The following is a 21,870-nucleotide window of genomic DNA, read 5'->3' as shown; positions in this document are numbered from 1 at the left end:
AGATGACTCAGCACTTGGTGTTCACCTCTATAAGACTGTGCAATGGGCTACTGGACGGGAACTGCTGGCTGTGTTTTAGTGGGTGGTGAGTGATGGGGGGTTCTTATTTAATATTTGCTACTGTATTTTTTTTAAACTCCCCACTTTGTCTTGTATTTTCCTCTGTTCCTATCTCCTTTCTGTGCAATGTGAGCTTATCATTAATATTATTAGCTATTGTTAATAGCTTATTAAGTGTTATCAGGTAATGAATTATCTAGAGCAGTGTTTCTCAAGTTGTAGGTCAGGACCCGCTAGGTGGGTTGTGAGCCCATTTCAGGTGGGTCGCCATTCATTTCCAAGTGTATTATTATGTTCTCAATATGTTGAGAACTTAATAATAACAATGCATAATAATCTCAATATTATTATCTTCAATATGTTGAGTGTTGGGAGAATTAGGACAGACAAAAGAAAATATTTCTTTACATGGTCTGTGGTTTGTCTGTGGAACTCCTTGCCACAGGATATGGTGATGGCATCTGGCCTAGATGCCTTTAAAAGGGGATTGGACAAGTTTCTGGAGGAAAAATACATTATGGGTTACAAGTCATGATGTGTTTGTGCAACCTCCTGATTTTAGAAATGGGCTATGTCAGAATGCCAGATGCAAGGGAGGACACCAGGTTGTAGGTCTCTTGTTATCTGGTGTGCTCCCTGGAGCATTTGGTGGGCCACTGTGAGATACAGGAAGCTGGATTAGATGGGCCTATGGCCTGATCCAGCGGGGCTGTTCTTATGTATTCTATTTTTAATATATTAGACTTGATGCTTCCATGGTAGGGGACTGTATTTGGGGAAATGTGACAGATCTATACTTTAAACAGACTACTATGTATCAGCTTTGAACAATGATAGTCGGTGGGGCTTAATCGTGCGTAAGTGTGGATAGGATTGCAGTCTTTGGGAAGTGTGGGGAATTTTTTTAAAAACTATCCCACTGCTTGGAAGAGTTAGGCGGGTTCTTCTGTAGTTTAAATTTTTTTAAAATTCATACTTATTGTAAATTTATACTTATACTTATTAAAAATACTTATAATTTATACATAAATTATAGTATAGTATAGTATAAATACTATAGTATAGTATTTTATAGTATAAAATAATTTATACTTATTAAAAATTTATTTAACTATGTAAAATTTTCATAGTTAATTGATTTGATTTTGTCTTACGGTAGTGTTTAGAACTTTTCCTGCTTGATAATGTCACTTCTGGCCAAGATATCACTTCCGAGTTAATGACAGCATTTCCAGTGGGTCCTGGCAGATTGCCTTCCTAAAAACTGGCTCCTGTTGCTAAAAAGTTTGAGGACCACTGATCTAGAGTGATTTTGGTAGACTCTTCTATATAATAAGAAATTGGTTTTTTTAAATTCCCTTCTCTTTTTAAAGATATATTTACCCTGGTCTAACTTCACAGAATAAGTTGAATGCTGGTGTCTATAGGGAATTATATCACAAATATAGTCAACTTCTTTGTAAAAATGTCCTGGCTGGTGATTCTTATTGACTCTGGACAGCTGGGTATCTCCAAGCATGGCATCCTCCCTTGTTTGTCTTTCAGGTGTTGATGTTACTGCTTGTTGTGATGTTGCATTGCTGGATGTGTGCTCCTGTAGGGAGTGGAATTGTGTTTTAAACTTGTGAAACTTGTTCTTGTAGGTGAGGCACTCTTGAGTGGATCACGTTTTCAATAATGGAATTTCCGGACTTGGGTGAACACTGTTCTGAAAAGTCTTGCAGACAGCTAGGTGAGAACCCACTGAGAACCATGGTTGACTGGTAGTGTTGTGTTCAGGTTGCCTTTGGACTCTTTTCTTAAAGAGAATATCTTGATGATTACCTATAAACATTTGTGTAATGCCTTCTGAGCATGCAAATAGTTTTGCATGTTCTTGGTGCCCTTCTTACAACTCTGTAAGGTTGTCAAATTTACAAACACCTTATTTAAATAGCAGGCTCTCTTGGGAGCTATTGCAGTTAAGAATCTGATCCATTCAGCCTTTTCCATTAAGATCTTGCCCTATCCCTGTGTGTTTTCTCTCTTGCAGATTTTCTACCCCTGAAATGTGATGCATGTGAAGAGATTTTCTGCAAAGACCATATTGCTTACAGCAGGCACAAGTGCTCTTCTGCATATAAGAAGGTAATGTGTCTTTGTAATTAACCTCACCAGTGTTAAAAAAGAGCATTGTATAACTGTGTACTTGAATTAAAAAAGTTATACACTACAGCATAGCAAGAGACAAGCTAGATGTCATAGTACAGGGGTGTCCAAAGTTTTTGGCAGGAGGGCCACATCATCTCTCTGACACTGTGTCAGAGAGGGGGGAAAAAGAATTAATTTACATTTCAAATTTGAATAAATTTACATAAATGAATATATTAAAGATGAACTTGTATGAATGAGTGAAGGTCTTACAATAGCTCAAGGCCCATAAAAGGCCTTGCACAAAGCAAGGCTGGCCTTTCCTTTTCTGCTGCTACTGCATCACAGATGTGAAACAGCAAGCAGTGGAAGGAGCCCTCATCCCACAGCTCATGTGAGAGGTCAAACAGTTGCCCTCATGCTGAGAGCAGTTGCATCTGGCCAGTGTGGGCTCCAACAAATCACTGGAGGGCCAGAGGCTCATTGGAGACTGAGAGGTCTCTGAGGGCGGCATTGAGAGGCCTCGAGGGCCACAAGTGGCCCCAGGGCCAGGTTTTGGGCACCCCTATCATAGTACATGGATCTTGAGTATCCTGGTATGGGATTACTGTAGTGGCAGGATTTCCTAGCTCACAGTTTAGGTCTGAGCTGAGCAGCTGGTCAGGGTTTGTGTCATTGGTATCTGTGTCATTGGTCCAGTGTACAGGGATTTCTTAGAAGTGCCTGGCATATGGGAAATGCATTTTGGCTTGAAGGGAACCCTAACAAATAAGAAAGAGGCAACTCTTGTGGGGTTTGGGAATGAGTGCTAATTAGCATCCATGCTTTCCATCTGGTACTCTGGAAACTTACTCAGAAGTCTTGCTAATCTCAGTGGGGCTTCCACTCGGGTGTGCCTAGGGTTGCAACCCTCCTCAGTGACACCTGCTTCTGACTTAACTGTTTCCCAGGATGCACAGGTTCCAGTTTGTCCCCTGTGTAACACTCCTGTCCCTGTGAGAAAAGGAGAGATGCCAGATGTTGTCATTGGTGCCCACATGGACGGAGACTGTAATCATGATTCTAGCAGGCAACAGCGAAAGGTAAGGGTCTAAGAGCTCCCATACAGGATGCACTGGGCTGTTGGTGGCTCTCCAGAAGAGGCCTCCAGATCTTGAGACCTTCCTTGGTGTCTCCTCTTGTCTTGAAATTGGATGGGAAGCTGGGTAAGGCTTTGCTTATTGACCTTCCAACTTGAGAATTGCTATGCTCTGTGGTTGGGAAGTTTACCTTACAGACCCTGAGGAAATGGAAGAGATGGCTTTATTTTAGTTTAGCTGCTAGGGTTTGTGGCTTCCTGGAAATGGAGTGCCCTGGTTGTGGGATTGTGAAATGGCTTGGAGGAATTATTTTGGAGAATATCTTTTGTTGTTGGCAGCCACTAACTGCAGACCACGCGGCTCCCTTTATTTATCCACCAAGGTCTATAAACCTTGAATTTAAAAGAAAAACTGTAGTTGGCTAAAAGTTTTGTTTGTCTATAAAAAGACTTTCCCCCACCTTGATGTTCAGTATGAGACGCTCCAAGTACTTAAAATATTTTTATCGGTATTGACCGTATAAATATTTATGCTGCCTTGGTTGCCAGAACTTGGAGTCTGGCTTGTGATCAAGAATCCTGTGAAATGCACTGATCTGAAGGTGGGTGCTGTGAGATGAGTGAGTTTGTCTGGATCAGTGGTTCTCAAACTTCTTAGCACCAGGACCCACCAGGCAGGAGGTCTGATCTAGAGGGTAGAGCCTCCGTTTGCCTGAAGATAACATCCACAGGTCGCCAGTTCGAGGCCACCGGCACCGTGCAACCTTGAAGCAGCTGACTGAGCTGAGTTATTCCATCTACTCTGAGCGTGAGAGGATGGAGGTCAGAATGTGAAACCAGATCAGAAAGGAACATCTGAAATATTGCGGTTCTTGAAAGATAGAACCTTCAATTGTAAAAATCCCTACGGGGATTTAAATAGCCTGCCTTTGTAAACCACCTTGAATAAAGTCTGAGGAGAAATCTGACGACCAAGAAAGGTGGTATATAAATACCTGTAATTATTATTATTATTATTATTATTATTATTATTATTTTAGAATGATATTCTGTCAGGACCCACTGGAAGTGATGTCGTGCCAGAAGTGACATTGGGCAGGAAAATTTGTAACACTCCTACATGAGAGAATCAAGTTAAATAAATAATTTTAAAGGAATACACTTTGAAATGAATAGGAACTCAACTAAAATTGGCTTGTGACCCGCCTAGTGCATCCCAACCCATAGTCTGAGAAACACCAGTCTGGATAGTGATTGAGCTTTTTACATTACTGGCTGAGAAGCAGACTGTCAGAATGCAAAATCCTACACTGGGATCTGTGCTTGTGTGTTTGAAACTGAAGGCATGAGGAACAGCTGGCTTAATTACCCCGGTGTCTCTTGATATTTTCGGCATTTAGATCTTCACCAACAGATGCTTCAAGCCGGGCTGCAAAAAGAAGGAGATGATGAAGCTGGTTTGTGACCAGTGTCATGGAAACTTCTGCCTTCAGCATCGCCACCCTCTGGATCATGATTGCAAAGGACCAAAGCGAGCCCTCTCCAAAGCGGGGTAAGGTGGCTGATTTGGGGAGGCTGAATCCTGAGTTGGCAAAATCTGCAGGGGAGCATTCAGATGAGAGTTCTGTTGGGGAAGGTTTTAAAATGGGTGCAGGTTTACTACATGGGTAAGAACCTTAAGGGTAGCCTCCCTTCCTCAGCAACTGCCTGTTGCAAAACCCTTTGTTGTCCATGTTTAGCATGCTGTGAGATAGCGAGATAGTGAATAAATTGTTCACTGTCAGTATGAACTGGATGCAAGCTGGGTTTCTTGCCTAGCCATGGACTTGATGGAAGAGCTGTAATATATTGCCTGAAAAGTTTTGTGCCTCAGTGCACTTTGACATTTGGAAATGATCCCTACCCCAAGGAATTTACATTTTAAGGTTTTTAGGGTTCTCCTCCAAGAACCTTGTGACTTGGTCCTGTAGCCTAGCTTAGGGAGACTATTTGAGAACAATGTAGACATGGGAAGTTGAATCTTATTCTAGGGGTTTTTGCAGTTGCAGTTCCAAGTGGCTTTTGAAGTAGCCAATTCTAATAGGGCAAACAATTCTCCCCCTCAGGCAAAGGTCCCTTTGCCCTCTGCAGTGAGGCTTCAAGAACTGAGATGGCAACACTGCACAACCCTAAGAGGAGCAGAGCAGACCCAGAATGCCAAGTGTGGTTGTTTCCTTGCAGATGTGCTGCCATGATGAGGTCGCTGGAGTCCAACAGCATGTCCCGGAATGGCCAGCTTCTGCAAAATGGGTAAGTGCTAACATGGGGTTATCCAAAATTCGGTGCATCTTAAGCCTGTATGTCTGTCCTGTAGTGTACCACTTTTTTTGTCAGTAGCCAGTAGTCATTGCCAAAATCATGATGCCAAACTTAAAATGCTGTAACACAAATTTCACATAAAATGTGTTTGCTGTTTGAAGTAAAGCTGCAGGAAAATTGAGCTTTGAGAGGCCAAAAGGCATTGGATTGCTACAGGTTTTGACTGCTAGCTTCCACACAGGACTTAAGTCAATGATGGCAAAGCTTTTGTGCTTGGCATGTCAAATTTGGAAAAAGCCCAACTTGACTCTGCTGGCATGTTCTCCCCCCCCCCCCCACAAAAGAGAAACAACTTTGCATATTTATTTTAAAAAGTCCATGATGTGTGGTGCTGTGTATTGTATAAAGAAATATCAAATTACAGAAATGGAATGAGTACAAACAAACTCAGTGGTTGTCAGGTGTTGAACACAGGAATGTCACCCAAAACATCATGGAGTGTTGTCTTTGACACACATCATAAGTTTGTCATTACTGACTCTAGTGGTGATATTTTTTTAATGTTCTCTACAAGAAGCTGGATTCCTGAATCTGTATAGCCTGCCTCTTGCTAAAAGGAGTTTGTTGTCCTTAGAATAGGTTTTGGCACTCGAAAATGAAATTGGGAAACCATGACTTAAAAAGATCACATGAATGAGAGCTATATAGAAGTGTAGAGAGACATGAGAGAAACCTGAGGGGGTGGTTACTAGCCATACTTTGTGTATCTAACTGTACAAATGTTCTGTTTTCAGGTGCAAGTCAAAGAGTTGATGTCAACTCTACCTACTACCTACTGGGGCCTAGATTCAAAACTACCTCTACCTTCTGATTGTTTATACAGGATTTTTTTCACTCTATACTTGTATTGTACAGCTATACACTTTTACTGAGCTAACACTCTCTTGTAAATTTCTTAATAAATTGACCTCTTAAATAGTGGCTGTTCTCTGGAGCTTCAGTGACTGGCCCCTGAAATTCAGTTCATAGCATTCAAATTTGTATGTTACAAGGAAGTGCAAGTACATATCAGATCATAGGAAGCTGCCTTTAGAGTCAGACCCTTCGTCCACCTAGCTCAGTATTGCTGACACATTCTGGCAGCAGATCTCTAGGGTTTTAACTAGAAATTTTTCCCAGCTCCCACCTGGAGCTGCTGCCAGGGATTGAATCTGGAACTTCCTCCTTGCAGCTCAACCACTAAGGTACAGTGTGTGGTGTTCTTGCCTCAAATTCTACTTGCTTCATTGGAAGGAAGATTACTTGCAGCACCAAATGGTTCCAATGAACCCATAGATGAAGAAAGGGGCAGAATCCATCCATAGATATTAACAGTATATACAGCTTTTCATTGAAGTGATTTGCAGATAATATCAAGTAATTAAATGGCTCCCTGTTGCCAAAGGACTCAAAATCTAACAAGCTGCAGAGGAACAGCAGCAAACAGTCACTAGAAAAGACACTGTCAGCCCAATCCTATGCATGTCTACTCAGAAGTAAGTTCCATTAGAGTCAATGGCACCTACTCTCATGAAAGTGGGCTGTGTGCTGGGCTGAAGGGGGATGGTTATTCTCTCCCTGCTAAATATAAGAAGAGTTAAAAGTACCGCTTCACCAAGCTAGTGCCTCTTGCCCAGTTAAATACTTCCTTTGAAGTCTGTGAGGGTTATTCTGCCAGCACTACAAGAAGGGTCTCCCTTTTGCACTTACATTATTAAACATAGATCCCAAATATACTGTACTCCAGCACCTGGTATATAACCTTTAACCCTGTGTAAATCTATTTTGTGTTCAGAGCAGCTGTGGTCTCATGGCAGCCAAAGAACCTTCTGCTGTAGTTGCAGTATTTGCTTTGGCCACATGGTGTCGCAACTGAGGAAAGCCTGTCATCTTATACCTGCCTTTCCAGAAGTTTGTCTCTTCTAAAATATTGTCAGATGCCTTGAGTTGAGGTTTTTTTGGAGGTGGGGGAGTGGGAAAATCTTGAATTTCCTTTCAAGTGTAGCATAGTAGCCTTGAGCCTTCCCACTGCCAACCGAGGCCTTCTTTTGGCACACAAAAAGTGGTCTGGAATTGTCTTAAGAGCAATGATGTGTGGATGGCAGCTGGTAGTGGTAAGACTAGGATTTCTGAAGCTGATACAGTTGCTTTTATCAGCAGAGTCTTGGGAAAGGATGGATTTCAAAGTGCTAATTTGTCAAATTCTGTATGTATTATAAGCTGCCCTCAGTCTCCAGGAGGAAATGTAGAATGTTAATTAAAAGATTTATGGGGGCAGGGGAATGTGTTGCCAGCTCTGAAGCTATTCTTGGAAACTTCCCCCCCCCCCTACAATGCTGGATGGGCCTGGAGCCCATGTTGATGTCTTTAGGATTGTGCATGCAGGGGTCACTTGGGAATTGATGCTGGTGGCTCTGGCCCTAGTGGGCAGAGGTGGCAACCGTAGCAGGCAGGACACTGCCACTTTGAGATGGGCTCCAGCCTCTTTCTTGTAATGCAGGGTCCAGAAGTTTGAGGGGAAAGGTACTAACCTTCAGAAACAGCTTGTAAAGGGGCAGTGGGACTCACTGGAAGTGATGTCATGACTGGAAGTAGCAGCATCAAGCAGGAACATTTTAAACACCTTTTAAAAAAAAATACATATTGCTTTAGAGTAATGAAAAAACAGGTCCTCTGAAAGGTGACAAGTGCATGAGAGATGGGGTTTTTATGGGGGATGGACGGACATTGAACAGAGGTGAGCAAATGCAGCTTAGAGCCCAAGTCTATGCATGTCTACTCAGAAGTAAGCCTCATTATAGTCAAGGTGGCTTCCTCCCAGATAAGTGTGGATAGGATTGCAGCCTTACAGCCCAATCTTATCCATACTTTCCTGGGAGTAAGCCCCATTGACTCTAATGGGACTTACTTCTGAGTAGACATGCATAGGATTGGGCTGTCAATCTCTACCCTCTGGCCTAAGTTTAAGGCTAATAAAGGAGGGGCATGCTGCAATCCTAACCACATTTACTGGAGAGTAGGCCCTATTGACTATAATGGCTTGGACTCTGAAACTCCTTTCAACATTCTCCTCTGTTCCTGTGCAAAGTGCTGCGACCTCGAGGATAATTTCCCATTAACACACAGGCGAGAGCCTGCCTCCATTCTGCGCACCCCACTGCGGTGTTGCAGCGCGCCAGCGAAGGCGGGGGTGAGCGGCCCAGGAGCAGAGTGCGAGGCAGGGGGAAGGAGCCGGCTGGGCGGCCAATAGAGAGAGGGCTGGGAAGCCCCACCCCCTTCGCTTCCCTCAGCTGTTCGCCGTCGCGAGGCGTCCGCTAGCCAGGGACCCGCCCCGAAGCCGTCAGAGAGCTAGGGGAGGAAAGGGGCGTGCGTAAAGCCTCCCATTGGCTCCTCTGGGTGACGGACGGCAAGGAGGGCCAGTAAGAGCTGGCTCGCGGCCGGGAGGCGCCCAATCAGGGCGCGAGGGCGGTCTGAGGCGTCAAGCGAGGGGCAGATTGAAGCGTGCGTGAGGCGAGCGGAGGAGCGGTGGCGGCGGAGCTGAGGGTGAGGTGGGTGGAGCGCTCCCCACGCACACACGGCTACACGCGTCTCCCACGCACACACGGCTACACGCGTCTACACACACACGTACACGTGTCCCTCCATGCACACACATGCAGCCAGCTACACGTGTCTCTCCACATGGCAGCTACACGCGTTTCTCGATACTCCCATAAGCACTCACTTCATCCACAGCTACTCGTGTCTCTCCATATACACGTGTCTCTCCATACACACATACACCCACATATTCCACTTGTGCCTCGTGCACATTCCATACACGCACAGCTGCACATGGCTCTTAATATAAACACACACTCTCCGTATGCACATGCATACACATGCCCCTGCATGGCAGCTACATGTGTGTCTCCATGTACAGGCACACGCACACACACACACACACACACACACAGCTACACTTGTCTCCACACACGTCTCCATATGCACACATAGGTACAAATGCTTCTCCAAACACAGCTACACGTGTTCTCCATACACAAACACTTGCACTCACTTCATACACACACAGCTACACATAGCCCTTTGTATACACTCCACACACACACAGATGGACGCATGTCTCTGAGTAGCAGCTACGCATGTCTCTCCGTACACACACACACAGCTACATATTAACAGTATTTATTATTAACAGTATTTATATACCGCTTTTCAACTAAAAGTTCACAAAGCGGTTTACAGAGAAAAATCAAATAACTAAATGGCTCCCTGTCCCAAAAGGGCTCACAATCTAAAAAGATGCAAAAAGAACACCAGCAGACAGCCACTAGAACAGACAGTGCTGGGGTGAGGTGGGCCAGTTACTCTCCCCCTGCTAAAAAAAGGAGCACCCACTTGAAAAAGTGCCTCTTACCCAATTAGCAGGGGTTAACCCAATATGTCTCTCCGTTCACACACATACGCACTCCAGACATACTATTTATTTTATTTATTTATTTACATATGCCTCTTCGTGTGGCAGCTACACACATTCCATACACACACAGTTATATGCGTTCATATGTTCTGTTTGGTCTGCACTTATGTACATAATTGATGTATGAATGGCATGCTTGTGTATGGAGTTGCAAAACAATGAAAGGGAGCTGCTGACCAGCACGCTCTGATCCCGGAAGGATGCTGTCAAACATGAAATCTGTCTTAAGGTAAACAAATAAGTGAATGACAAAACAGAGATCCCTTAAAAGCTTTTCAAGTCAGATGTTTTAGCTTCCGCCTCCCTGAGTAACACACAGACCCCTTGAGCCAAGGTAGCCATCTGAAGGATGTTGGATGAACTCTCAGCAGAGTAGAGCACAAGGAAGAGAACTAAATCGACACACTGATCCAACCTACAAATATTTGTAGTAATCATTATGCAGTGGTAAAATTTCGGACCATTCCACTTGAGACTGCGGTGGTGGGGATCATGTTTTCGAATGCTTCCTTGTGCAAAATGAACCCCTAGCCGTATGTTGTAAATGAGCACATAGCAGGAAAAGTTTAGCTCAACTCTCTTCCTGATTTACTACATGCAGGATAATTTTTGCATAAGGGAAGATTTAAAAAATATTCATCTGCAGTGAAACAGTCTAGAATTGTACTACATCATTCTGTGTAATGTGTGGATTGGGTCACACAAATGTCCTCCAGGAGAGTTTGGCTAGGGAGCTGGGGATTCACGTTCCCTGCAGCTTGTTACTCAGCTTCATCACAAGAGAGACCTGTAATGTTTTTGTTGTGATTTGTCCAACATGAACTAGCAGCAGAGCAGGCTTATATAAGGTGCCCTTGTAAGCCACCTTGGGGAGAATGGTGGGGTATAAATACCATAAATAAATAAGGTGCTGGACAAGACATCTTCTCTTTGAATGCATTTCCAGGAAGAGGTAAGATAGCACACTGGAAAGCACAACCGAAACCTGTACGTAGACAACACTGACCTGCATATTAAATCAGAAACACTTCCTATATGATCCAGAAGCAACCCCACACCTGCTTTTGATTACAACCAGTGATTCAATCGCAACAAAAACACCAGAACAAAACATTTTGATTCTGACAATCATAACATGCAACATTGTTCGCTTGGATATATAATTCCTTTCAACAAACCATATAATCTAACAATATTAGGAGAGAGAACTTATAGATTATAGGCCTCAACTGCTGTTGTGCCAAGGCCTCAGTCTTGAATATTCAGTATGTGTGACCCAACCTATACGTTACACAGAGCAATGTGGTAGAATTCTAGATAAATTCAAACATGGTCAGAGCAACAAGTAGTAGATTTATTTGCTTATTGCAATCTTTTGTGCCCTGATGGTTTTTGGAAGCTTATCAGTGCACCTCAGTGAAAAGACAGTTGAAAAACAAAATTCCTGGAAAGGCAGCTTGTCCATCACTACCAAGGTCTACTCTAGTATATTCACCTGATGCTGGGCAGCATGGAGGCCTAACATGACCTGAATGCCCCTTAACCCAAATGGGTTCCATGGCACAGTTGGCATTTCCTCAGCAGGTGGGCCAATGTAGCACAGTTTCATGAAGGCCGAAGGTGTGAAGGCCTCTCCCTCACAGGACAGGAGGCTTGGGAACATACATGTTTGTGTAGGACTCATTCAACTTTCAGAAAAAGGAAAGCATTGTTGGTCGCACATCCCGTGTGCAAGAACAGCATTGGGTCTTTAACACTGATAACAGCAAATCTTCTGATTGTTGATTCTAGGATGGGAAACAAGAGGAAGGCAGCTGGCACAAAGGTGGAGAAGAAAAAGCAAAAGCTGAAGCATCTGCTGTCAGAAAAGGAGGAAGAGGTGCAGGAGCCGGAGCCGAAGAAGCAGAAGGTGAGTGAGGGGTGATACGTTTGCTGTATCGGAGGAGTCCTTGTGCCATTTCAAAACATTGGTGGTGTTGAAGGCCTTAAAGGGGTGAGTGCTGTGCCAGGTGTCCTTTTATCTCTGAAAAGAGTCCTTTTCTGCTGTGAGGAAGGTGAAGGTAGGATGATGATAGGGACTAAGAGAGGTGGCTGCCCCCTGTGGAGGGAAGAACCCCCAAGCTACCAGTGTTACAGTGAGCATCTGCCTTCCTAGAAGATGTTGGTTTCTTTGTTGGACAGATGCAATACAAGAAGCTGCTTTCCTTAGTCCCACAATTTGGCCCTTGTTAGCAAGACCTGAGGGATGAGTCCCAATTTTCCTGCTGCGAAGAGAGGAAATTCTTCCTGTGCCCCCTACTTCCCAGCCCTGTAGGGATTAGCCATGGCCTTTGCTGAGCTCACAGGGCAAAGAGTTCATTGTGGGTTTTTTTTTTATTGTTTTAACTACAAATTCACATGTTGTTTAGTGGCAACCTGTACAATTTGAGAACTCCCTGCGTATTATAACTGGAGTGGATGATGAGGGAAGGGTTGCTGGTGGTTTTATAAATGCAGTTCTTGGCTCTCAGACTTTAAGGAGACAAGGTTTTATTCCTGTTTCTTTGAATAATGTTTTTATCTGATTGAGGAAAAGCCAACATTATTGTTTAATTTTAAAACTGGTAGATGATTTGGTTACACAGGTCACTTCTGATCAGGGAAGATGTTTCACCGATTCATTAAGTTGCCGCATTGAACTGTGATTTACATAGCAGCACCTTTCTCATCTCCAAAGTGTAAAATGCAAATTTCTAATTGATTTTGGTGCAAAGCTGCGTGGAAGCAGGCAAAAATGTTTCATAAGAGGTGGAGATGGGTACTGTGTTGACCATCCTTATAATGAAATGTCTTCCAACAGAAAATCTTTCAGCGTAAAACTAGTACGTTTTTCTTCAAAACATATTGACCTTTTGGAACAATCCTCCTTTATTGATTTTTCATCTATTCATTTCCTCCCTTTTGTATTGAAGAGCAACACACAACCTAATTAACATGCTACATGTTTGTATGAATGGTCTTCAGACCCACCTAGAGCTGATGCAAACATAATGGTCCCGATCTCTTAACAATGCTTACCCGATAAGGTGTGGGCTATGAGATGGAGTGTTTTCTTCCCTCTCAGGCATTAATTCTCCTTTTTTGCCTAGGGCAGCCTTAAACAGGGTTAAATGTTGCATCAGTACTGACATATCTCACAGTTAAACAGAGTTTGCTACGTGTCTTCAAACTACGGTTTCAAATTCTGGTTAAAAGCAAACCTTAGCAGGTGATAAGCATGGCTAACATCTGCCTGTCTGTGATGTCCGGCCAGGTTATGGCTGGTTGGGCATTTCTTCAAAATCTGTTTACCATCCTAGAGGAATGTCGGTTGTCTCTCTCTTTTCAACATAACGAAAGGCTCTTAAGTGTTGTGATGCTTCATGAGGAAGGTTGTGGGTTTACAGTTACAGTCGGCACCAATCTTTTTGTATTAGGTAGCCAAAAATTGTGTTGCTTGATTGAAGTTGCTCCCTTGGACCTATCATATTTTTTATGAAAGTAGATTTGCTTTTTTGTTGGTGTCATCCATAGGCCTGCTGCTGTCCTCTGCCTTTCTTCGTGGTATCATTAGATCAAGATTGCTTTGCTTTCACTCTTTCCTCAACCCAGTTTGCTGAGGACTGTTGAAGCAATTGCTTATCAACCTTCCTTATATTCAAGAGTATAGACTGATTCTCCTGCAACATGAATGAAGATTCTAGGAAGTTACAAAGTCATGGAGTAGGCCAGGTGATGTGTATTAAAGAGACCCCATGTTCTAGAGTCATACAGTAGTATAGTATTGGCATCCTTCAGTCTCGAAAGGCTATGGTATCGCGCTCTGAAAGGTGGTTCTGGCACAGCGTCTAGTGTGGCTGAAAAGGCCAATCCGGGAATGACAATCCCTTCCACACTGGGAGCAAGTGCAGTCTGTCCCTGGTCTGTCTCCTTGGCTATGGGCCTTCCTTCTTTGCCTCAGACTGTTGGCAAAGTGTCTCTTCAAACTACTGTGAGATTTCCTGTTGGTGAAATCATTCTCAGCCACTGCTCAACTTGCTCCCAGTGTGGAAGGGATTGTCACTCCTGATTCGGCCTTATTAGCCACACTAGACACTGTGCCAGAACCACCATTCAGAGTGCGATACCAGAGTCTCTCGAGACTGAAGGTTGCCAGCTTGTTATTGCAATAATTTTCATATACAATTGCTGACAAATAAATTTGGTCCATGCTCTTAAGATATCATGGGCTGCCTCCACATCTTTGCTCACTAGGGCAAGCATGCCACTGTCCTCAGGAGAGCCTCAGCCATCCTCCCATGAGTCCTGACATTTGGACTGTGCAGACCTTTTCCTCAAACTCCAAAGATGAGGCACAGACTAGGTGTGGTTTGCCTGTTGTGCAAGTGAGGCGCTCTTTCACATGCAGCAAGCAAACAGGTTTGTTGCCTGTCTCAATGGAGAGGCTGCAGCTGCTTCAGATGGGTGCACTACTGCAGGACCTACACCGCCTGGCGCTTTTGCACCAGGGCCCCCAAAAGCTGAAACTACTATTGGACAAGAGGACTGGAAAAACAGCAGGTTGGAGAGGCTACAGCTGCTTTGTTGGGGCAGAGCAAATTTACAGGTTGCAACCTGGTAGTCATAGTCCTGCTGATGAAAACCTACTGCATTGTCAATTTCCCTGTTGTGAAACACAGATGCTTCTGTTGTTTGTGGCGGAAGGTATAAATACCTGAAGGCTCCAGTCTGGAGCCATGTGCCTGCTCTATGAGGAAACCTGCTTCTTATGATCAAGACTTAAGTAGTCATAGCCCTTGGGAAGCCGGGCTAATTTGCTCCAGTAATAGGCAAGTGCCCTAATCTGCTGTTGCTTTGCCTTGTTATGAAGACAGCCTTCTGCACTGACAGCAAATTCAAGAATGTGCACAAAAAATTCATCTGAAATATTTGTATGCATAGATAAGACTGAATAATTTTGCATTCCTTTGAATATTTTTGTAATAGCCTGAACAAATTTCCCAGGAAAGCATATTCACAGCTGGGAAAACAGTTCCCACTTTGAAAATGGTTTTCCCAGGCAAAATGCTTGCATCTCCAACTGTTTTTGGTATAAACACAATATTTTGTGTACTATTTAGCAGGGCTTCGAAAGGTTAAGAATTCTACATTGGGCATTAACCAACAGGATGCTACATCTTCTATATAAATGTTGTGCTGTAGTTTTTGGTTTCACTGTTCAGGCTAAGTTCAACATGGGGAGGGGGTAGAAAAAGAAATGCAGATTCCCTTTCATTTCTTGATGCCACTTTGTTAAACATGACATCGCACATATTTTCAAAATCCCTAGAAACCAGTTAGCTGGATTACCACTCTGAATTTTTAAGAAAAGATTCCTTAAATATTCTTCTTCCTATCTGAAGTGAATTTTGTTTAAAGGAAGCACCAGATATGCCTCAGTTTTAACCCACTGGCACCTTACAGAACCCCAGGATGTCTGGGTTCCTTAGTTGGTGTGTATACATGCTATCTGTGCCTGTTATAGTCACACATCATATTTTCAGGTGTACATGTGAAAAAATCTTTGGTGTCACCATAAAAAGTTGATGTGAAAAAGACGTTATTTTCATGTGAAACATTAAGGATTAGGAAGTACGTTGGGAAGATTCTATAGCTGCAGTTGACATGCATGCTTTCCCTTCTCAAACTGTAGTACTAGAATGTAAGAGAAGACTATTGGCTCTGTACCTCTGCTGTAAGGTAGTACCATAAGAACATAAGAACAGCCCCACTGGATCAGGCCATAGGCCCATCTAGTCCAGCTTCCTGTATCTCACAGCGGCCCACCAAATGCCCCAGGGAGCACACCAGATAACAAGAGACCTCATCCTGGTGCCCTCCCTTGCATCTGGCATTCTGACATAACCCATTTCTAAAATCAGGAGGTTGCGCATACACATCATGACTTGTACCCCATAATGGATTTTTCCTCCAGAAACTTGTCCAATCCCCTTTTAAAGGCGTCTAGGCTAGACGCCAGCACCACATCCTGTGGCAAGGAGTTCCACAGACCGACCACACACTGAGTAAAGAAATATTTTCTTTTGTCTGTCCTAACCTACCAGCCATGCACCAGCCTGTTGCAGATCAACTCAGGCAGCATTAAATGCATCATTGATTTATTTATAAATAAGCATTTATAGGTATACCTATAGGTATAGGTACTTATTTATCTATATATTTATTTACCTATATAAAACAGGGTGAGGTTTTTTGGAATTATAGACCCTTGGCCACCTGTGTGCCTGCACAGGTATATTCCCCTGTGCTGCAGAAGTATTGTGCTCAGCAGATGTGCACACTGGAGAAGCAGCAGGCTAGAGATATATCGAAGTGAATCAGCACTCTTGAGATCACACCAATTTGCGTTACTGCAATGAGACATTGCAATAGATAATTAGGATGGAGCTGTTTCTTTGCCCTTTTTGTTGTTGGCTTTGAGAGTGCAAGTGAGAGAGAGAGGCAATGCTGCTGGCTTCTGAATTAGAACCTCACAGAGGTATGAAAAATTGCTCAGCGCTAGCACTGGTGGGTACATTTACTCTGGACAACCCAGCAAAGTCAAAATTTGTTGTGTCGGCTAAAGTTTTCACAGACACCACCAGTGATTTTCACAATTGCCCTGAGAATATTGATATACAGGCTATTCTGGATGCCTGTGAATCAGCTGGGAAGAAAACCTTGCAGGGCTGTACCTGTTTCTTGCCAGGTTCTGTGGATCTCAGTAATCATAGTGCTCATTTTACAGATTGAATTAGCAGTCTGCCAGGTTTTTTATAGGAAGGTGGGTGAAACCTTTTCAATGCCCAAGAGCAAAGCACCTGACATTTAACCAAAAGTTTAGTTTACAAGAGAGGAGGTTAGCATGAAAATAACAGTATGGTTACTTCAGTTCTGCTCCTTTTTAGTTTGTTCTTTTTTTCTGGTAGTAATGGGAAGGGGGCAGCAAGCTTATCTTTGCAGATCTTAGCAGTCAAAAGTTCATTCCAGAATCAAGATTCCTGCTTCTGGGTGCCAGGAAGCTAGAAGGCCCGTTGTACTCCATTGGAACCAAAAGCACCTGGAAACATAAAAAGACAAAGGAGGAGGAAATTGCAGTTAATTTTGATAGGCACGCCCAAAATCAGACCAAGGAGAAACTCGGGGTCTGTCTTATGTAGGAAAATAAATGATGTGGTGGGGAATGAATAATTTCTCACTCCCTGTGACGCAGGTAAATTGGAGCATCGTGTGTCACAGTGACTTCATACAGGAAGTCCTGACACTTCATCTTAGGGCGGAGGCTTCTCATAGCCCATGCCTGTGAGGACAGAGAGGAGCTTCAACGAGCCAGCCAGCTTTACTGCGGAATGCCATGCATGAAGCACTGTGTTACATTATAGCAAGTCGTCACTTAAAGTTGTATCATCCAACATTGTTTTGCTTTAAAGTTGGTCAGCAGTTCTCAATCTTCTGACCTCAGTATTCTCCAAGTCTGCACATTGTAAGGTTACTAGAAGCCACTTCTAGGTTGCACTGGACCCATAACCCACTTCCTTGGCCTTGTTGTGCCCCAGAATGTATTGTTGGTAGCCACAAGGCATTCTAGGATGCAGCAATGCTTTGTGGCAGAAAAGGAAAGCGCTCAGTGAGTTCTCTACTTGAGAGAGCATTTACCTACGGGTAAATTTGATTTTGTTATAAGTTGTTTCACTTAAAGTAAACAGATTCCAGGTAGCAGGTTCCAAGAACCTGTCAACAATTTTAAGTGAGGGCTTGCTATACTTGCATCCAGTTAGGATGCTGAAGGAACTCAAGGTGAAGGGGAGCTGTCAGTTAGCAGGTTAGTTATCTCTCTGAATTGCCTACACACAGTTAAGGAGTGTAAGGCATCAAAAGACTGGTTTTATGTGCATCCAAAATAGTTTCATTATAAACGGGACAAATAGATCTAAATAGCAGAACAGGTGTATCTAGTGGAGGACCCTACTGTATTTCCACCACAATGGAAAGTTCCACATAGATTCCTATTTGTCTTGAATGGATTTTTCTGTGTCATATATGTGGATATGTAACACTTTTTCCAGGGTTGCTTTCAAATGTATCTGTGTGTCCCCATTGATTTTATAAGAACCTACTTTTTGAGTGCATTAGGAATCTTAGAGGGATCTGTATGAGGAAAATCGAATACCTTATTGCAGTTTCAATGAAATACATTTGTGGAATAAAACAGCATCCAGAACAAAAGCGACAGTGGCTAAACAATATTTTAATAATTTGCAGAATGGTGTATTAAACAGGAATTCAGTGGCCTTGTTGACACTCCAAAGCTGAAATTCATATGGTCAGCCCTTAATATCCCTATAAAATTCAGCAGAACATCTTGTTACACGAAGCCAAAGCAGATTCCAAGAGGCAATAATAAGATGAAGCTGGCATCCCCGAGGTAGATTTGGCAGCTTTCCTCTGTTGCCAGTCAGGATAGCTGGTTCAGCACACTCTTGTTTATTCTTAGCCACTGGCGTTGCCAAGTCCCTTGGCAAAGAAAGGGGAGATTTCATCAGAGTGTAAGATAAATAACTCATATATGAATGCATGTTGACTCCTAAGCCTTATTCTTAGTGCTCAAATGGGAATATGTATGTAGTCACTTTAACTGTAATTTGATGGGCTGTAATTTATTTCTTTACTCGGCATGTTATTTCTTTACTTGGCGTGTGGGTTGGTCTGTGGAACTCCTTGCCACAGGATGTGGTGACGGCATCTGGCCTGGATGCCTTTAAAAGAAATTGGACAAGTTTCTGGAGGAAAAATCCATTCCGGGTTACAAGCCATGATGTGTATGCGCAACCTCCTGATTTTAGAAATGGGCTATGTCAGAAGGCCAGATGCAAGGGAGGGCACCAGGATGAGGTCTCTTGTTATCTGGTGTGCTCCCTGGGGCATTTGGTGGGCTGCTGTGAGATACAGGAAGCTGGACTAGATGGGCCTATGGCCTGATCCAGTGGGGCTGTTCTTATGTTATTATGATGGGGAAGGAATATAATTCAGTTTTTTGCCTACAGAAGGTTCATCCTTGACATTGCTAGCTTACAAATACCAGGTAGTGAAAAGTACTGGGATAGCTGGACTCACTCATGAAGTTGTATATGGCCTTTAATCTTAAGGCCAATATTTTGTTAAAAAATGTCTGAGGCCATAAATGATAATTGAATTGGTGAAAATGGTCCACTTAGGTTCCAGCCCTATGCCCTTTTTACATATGAAATCAGAATCCTGTTTGTACACTATGAAACTGTGGAGAATCTCCATGGTTTGACAACATCTGGGAGTGTGTGATCAAGATGTCCAGAATCCTTGCTTGTCTTACTTGTCCAGAATCCCTAGCCACAAGGACAGCCTCTCCCTGAGTGTAGTGCTTTTTGTTCAGGAAAACTCTGTAAATGTGGGAGCTACAGAATGTAGCAAGAGCATGGTTGTCAAATCATAGAGAATCTACACAGCTGCATTGTATAGGGTTGAGAAAGCTTCAACCTTTCTCGTGCCATGACCCCAATATATAAATATTGGGACACAGTCTTACCAGATGCCTCCCCTTTTATCTGGCAGTGCTCCAGTCCAGAAGTCTTCAACCTTTTTCATTCCTGTAAGTTGCTGCAGCCCCACAACTGAGGCTTCCTGAACTCATTGTAGTCCTGACCTGAAGGCTGAAGAACACTGGCATAAGGCCTTGGGCTGGGTTAGATTTAGTCAATTAAAAACACTTCTTAACTGAAAAAGGATCCTCAATAAAGTTAAATGTTATCCTGTGTTGGTAGCACCATTTGTAGCAGGCAATATCCTTGATGTCTTTTGCCATGGAAGTTGCAAACTGTTAAGAACTTGCAAAGATAAAACTGTTCAGTGCAGAGATTTTCAACCTTTTTCATCTCACAGGACACTGGCAAGGCACTAGAATTTTCAAGGCACACCACCAATTTTTTGACAGTTGTCAAGGCACACTGTGCTGCCAATGGGGGGCTCACATCCCCCAATGGCCCTACTAATAAATGACCCTCTCCCACATTCCTACAGCACACCTGGGGACCATTCGCAGCACACCAATGTGTCACGGCACAGTGGTTGAAAATGGCTGGTTTAGTGGATGCGGTGCAAAGCGTGTCAGTTTCATTGTAAAACTGTTGTGTTCTTGTTATCCTCTGCTCCATGCCTTGTTGACTTATCCCAGTTGGTGGAGTCCAGCAGTTTCCACTGCTTTGACTCCAGTCTTTTTAACTCACCAAGAGGCCGTCTGAGATGCTATACAGAACATCCCCCCTCCCGTGTTGATTGTTGGCTGCCTAGTGACTCCACGAGCAGTGCTCTGTGCTGCTGTTTTTGCATTACAGGGAGAAAAATGCCCCCCCCCCCGTTTTACTTTTAAGTCAGACCCTTGCGCTTCTTTTTGGTTGTCCTCCGGGATAATTACCCGACACCTCGCAGTTTCATTAAGCTGCTCTCTTGACATACATTTCAGACGCATCCCACTTCTGCAGGCCTTGCTTTCAAGCAGCATCAAATGTCAGTGCCTGCTTGTTTTGTTCCTTGACTGACCGCCAAACGGCTGACTTTGAATGACATCCCACATACCAGATTCTTTGCAACTTCAGGGATCTTGCCTTGCAGAGAGCCTTTCTCATGGTGTGCTCCCCCCCCATCTAGCCTGGCTGCCTCCTTCATAAGCCTGCGATACCTTGCTGGTAACCGCCGCCACTGCTGCCCTCATGGGAATGTATTTATTCTTTAAATGGGATTGTAGAAACTTATCTAAGCATTGTAAAAATGATTGTATTCTTGTTATCCTCCAGTGACCAACACACCATGTGACCAACACGCTGTGTTCTGACCACTCCCAAGTGTTCCACAAACAGCCCTGCTCCGTCAGATAGCTGTGGGTGGGAGAAGAGAGCATGCTGTTGTTTTAACATTCGCTCCTTGCTCTGTTGGAAAGGTGCCAGACTGAAGGTGTTTTTTTTTCTTCAGGAACCAAACAGATGTGGCTGACTTTCCCACAAAAACTCAGGCAGTTCCTTCATACTTGTTTATTCTGTATCAGTCCTTAGCTTGTATATAGCACTTTAGAGAGTTCAGATGCTTCACACAAAGTTGTCTTTTCAGCAACCCTGCAGGGTAGGTCAGTGTCGTGGTTCCCGTATTGCGGATAGAGGTGTTGTGGTTGAGATCGTAGGTGGCTTGCCTGAGGTCATCCGGCAAGTCTGTGGAAGACGCGCTCCTGCCTGCCCTGATTCCATTTGGCTGCAAATTGGAGCCATTACGGAGAGGGTGGTTTGATGTGTGACACGGGGGTGATGTGATGACGTGGGGGTGATGTGCCAGTGTCATCATATAACCAGCCCTGCCAACCTGCCAGCCCTGCTACGCTGCTGACGTGCCATCCTAGAAGTTTTATGCCGAAGGGCAGCTAATCAGTCCCATATGACACGATGCACATACGTTATATAGTTTAGAATAAATGCCTATTGACAAAATTGTAGAATAACCAAGGGCCTTTAATTCAAGCATCAAGTACTTATGAAATTATACATGCACAGAAGATTCTCATCAGGGTTTAAGCCCTTAAGATTTAATGTTTGTCTATAGCATGATGTGTGTTTGTTTGTATATCCATCTTGTCTTTGCTTGGGGCATCCATCCAGATTAGGTCTGCACCTGCTTAGCTCAAGGAAAACTGCAGGATCTGTTTTTCCCA

The 21,870-nt window shown here is 43.6% G+C and overlaps 2 protein-coding genes across 2 annotated transcripts in view; both read left to right on the top strand.

The window, feature by feature from the left end:
* ZFAND2A (zinc finger AN1-type containing 2A) lies at positions 1–6,529 on the top strand. The gene is made up of 7 exons (XM_066640853.1): positions 1–85; positions 1,704–1,792; positions 2,093–2,187; positions 3,141–3,272; positions 4,669–4,820; positions 5,489–5,557; positions 6,361–6,529. Exons 2-7 carry the CDS (start codon positions 1,738–1,740, stop codon positions 6,377–6,379), a joined length of 522 nt encoding a protein of 173 aa, XP_066496950.1. The 5' UTR covers positions 1–85; positions 1,704–1,737; the 3' UTR covers positions 6,380–6,529.
* A 2,563-nt stretch (positions 6,530–9,092) lies between these two features.
* Positions 9,093–21,870, top strand: part of C13H7orf50 (chromosome 13 C7orf50 homolog) — a 132,231-nt gene continuing 119,453 nt past the window's right edge. Inside the window, exons 1-2 of the mRNA XM_066640905.1 lie at positions 9,093–9,153; positions 11,877–11,994. Of these exons, the coding sequence (XP_066497002.1) occupies positions 11,878–11,994 (117 nt within the window). The 5' untranslated portion in view covers positions 9,093–9,153; position 11,877. The remainder of the gene's footprint in view (positions 9,154–11,876; positions 11,995–21,870) is intronic.

Source organism: Tiliqua scincoides, chromosome 13, assembly GCF_035046505.1.
Source record: "Tiliqua scincoides isolate rTilSci1 chromosome 13, rTilSci1.hap2, whole genome shotgun sequence".
NCBI classification, from domain to species: Eukaryota; Metazoa; Chordata; class Lepidosauria; order Squamata; family Scincidae; genus Tiliqua; species Tiliqua scincoides.
This window is presented reverse-complemented; position numbering and strand designations above follow the sequence as displayed.

Excerpts from the sequence above, each read along its gene's own strand:
- ZFAND2A (XM_066640853.1), top strand. The coding sequence starts at position 1,738 with ATGGAATTTCCGGACTTGGGTGAACACTGTTCTGAAAAGTCTTGCAGA. Across the intron at positions 1,793-2,092 it reads AAAGTCTTGCAGACAGCTAG|ATTTTCTACCCCTGAAATGT; the intron begins GTGAGAACCCAC and ends TCTCTCTTGCAG. Across the intron at positions 4,821-5,488 it reads CGAGCCCTCTCCAAAGCGGG|ATGTGCTGCCATGATGAGGT; the intron begins GTAAGGTGGCTG and ends GTTTCCTTGCAG.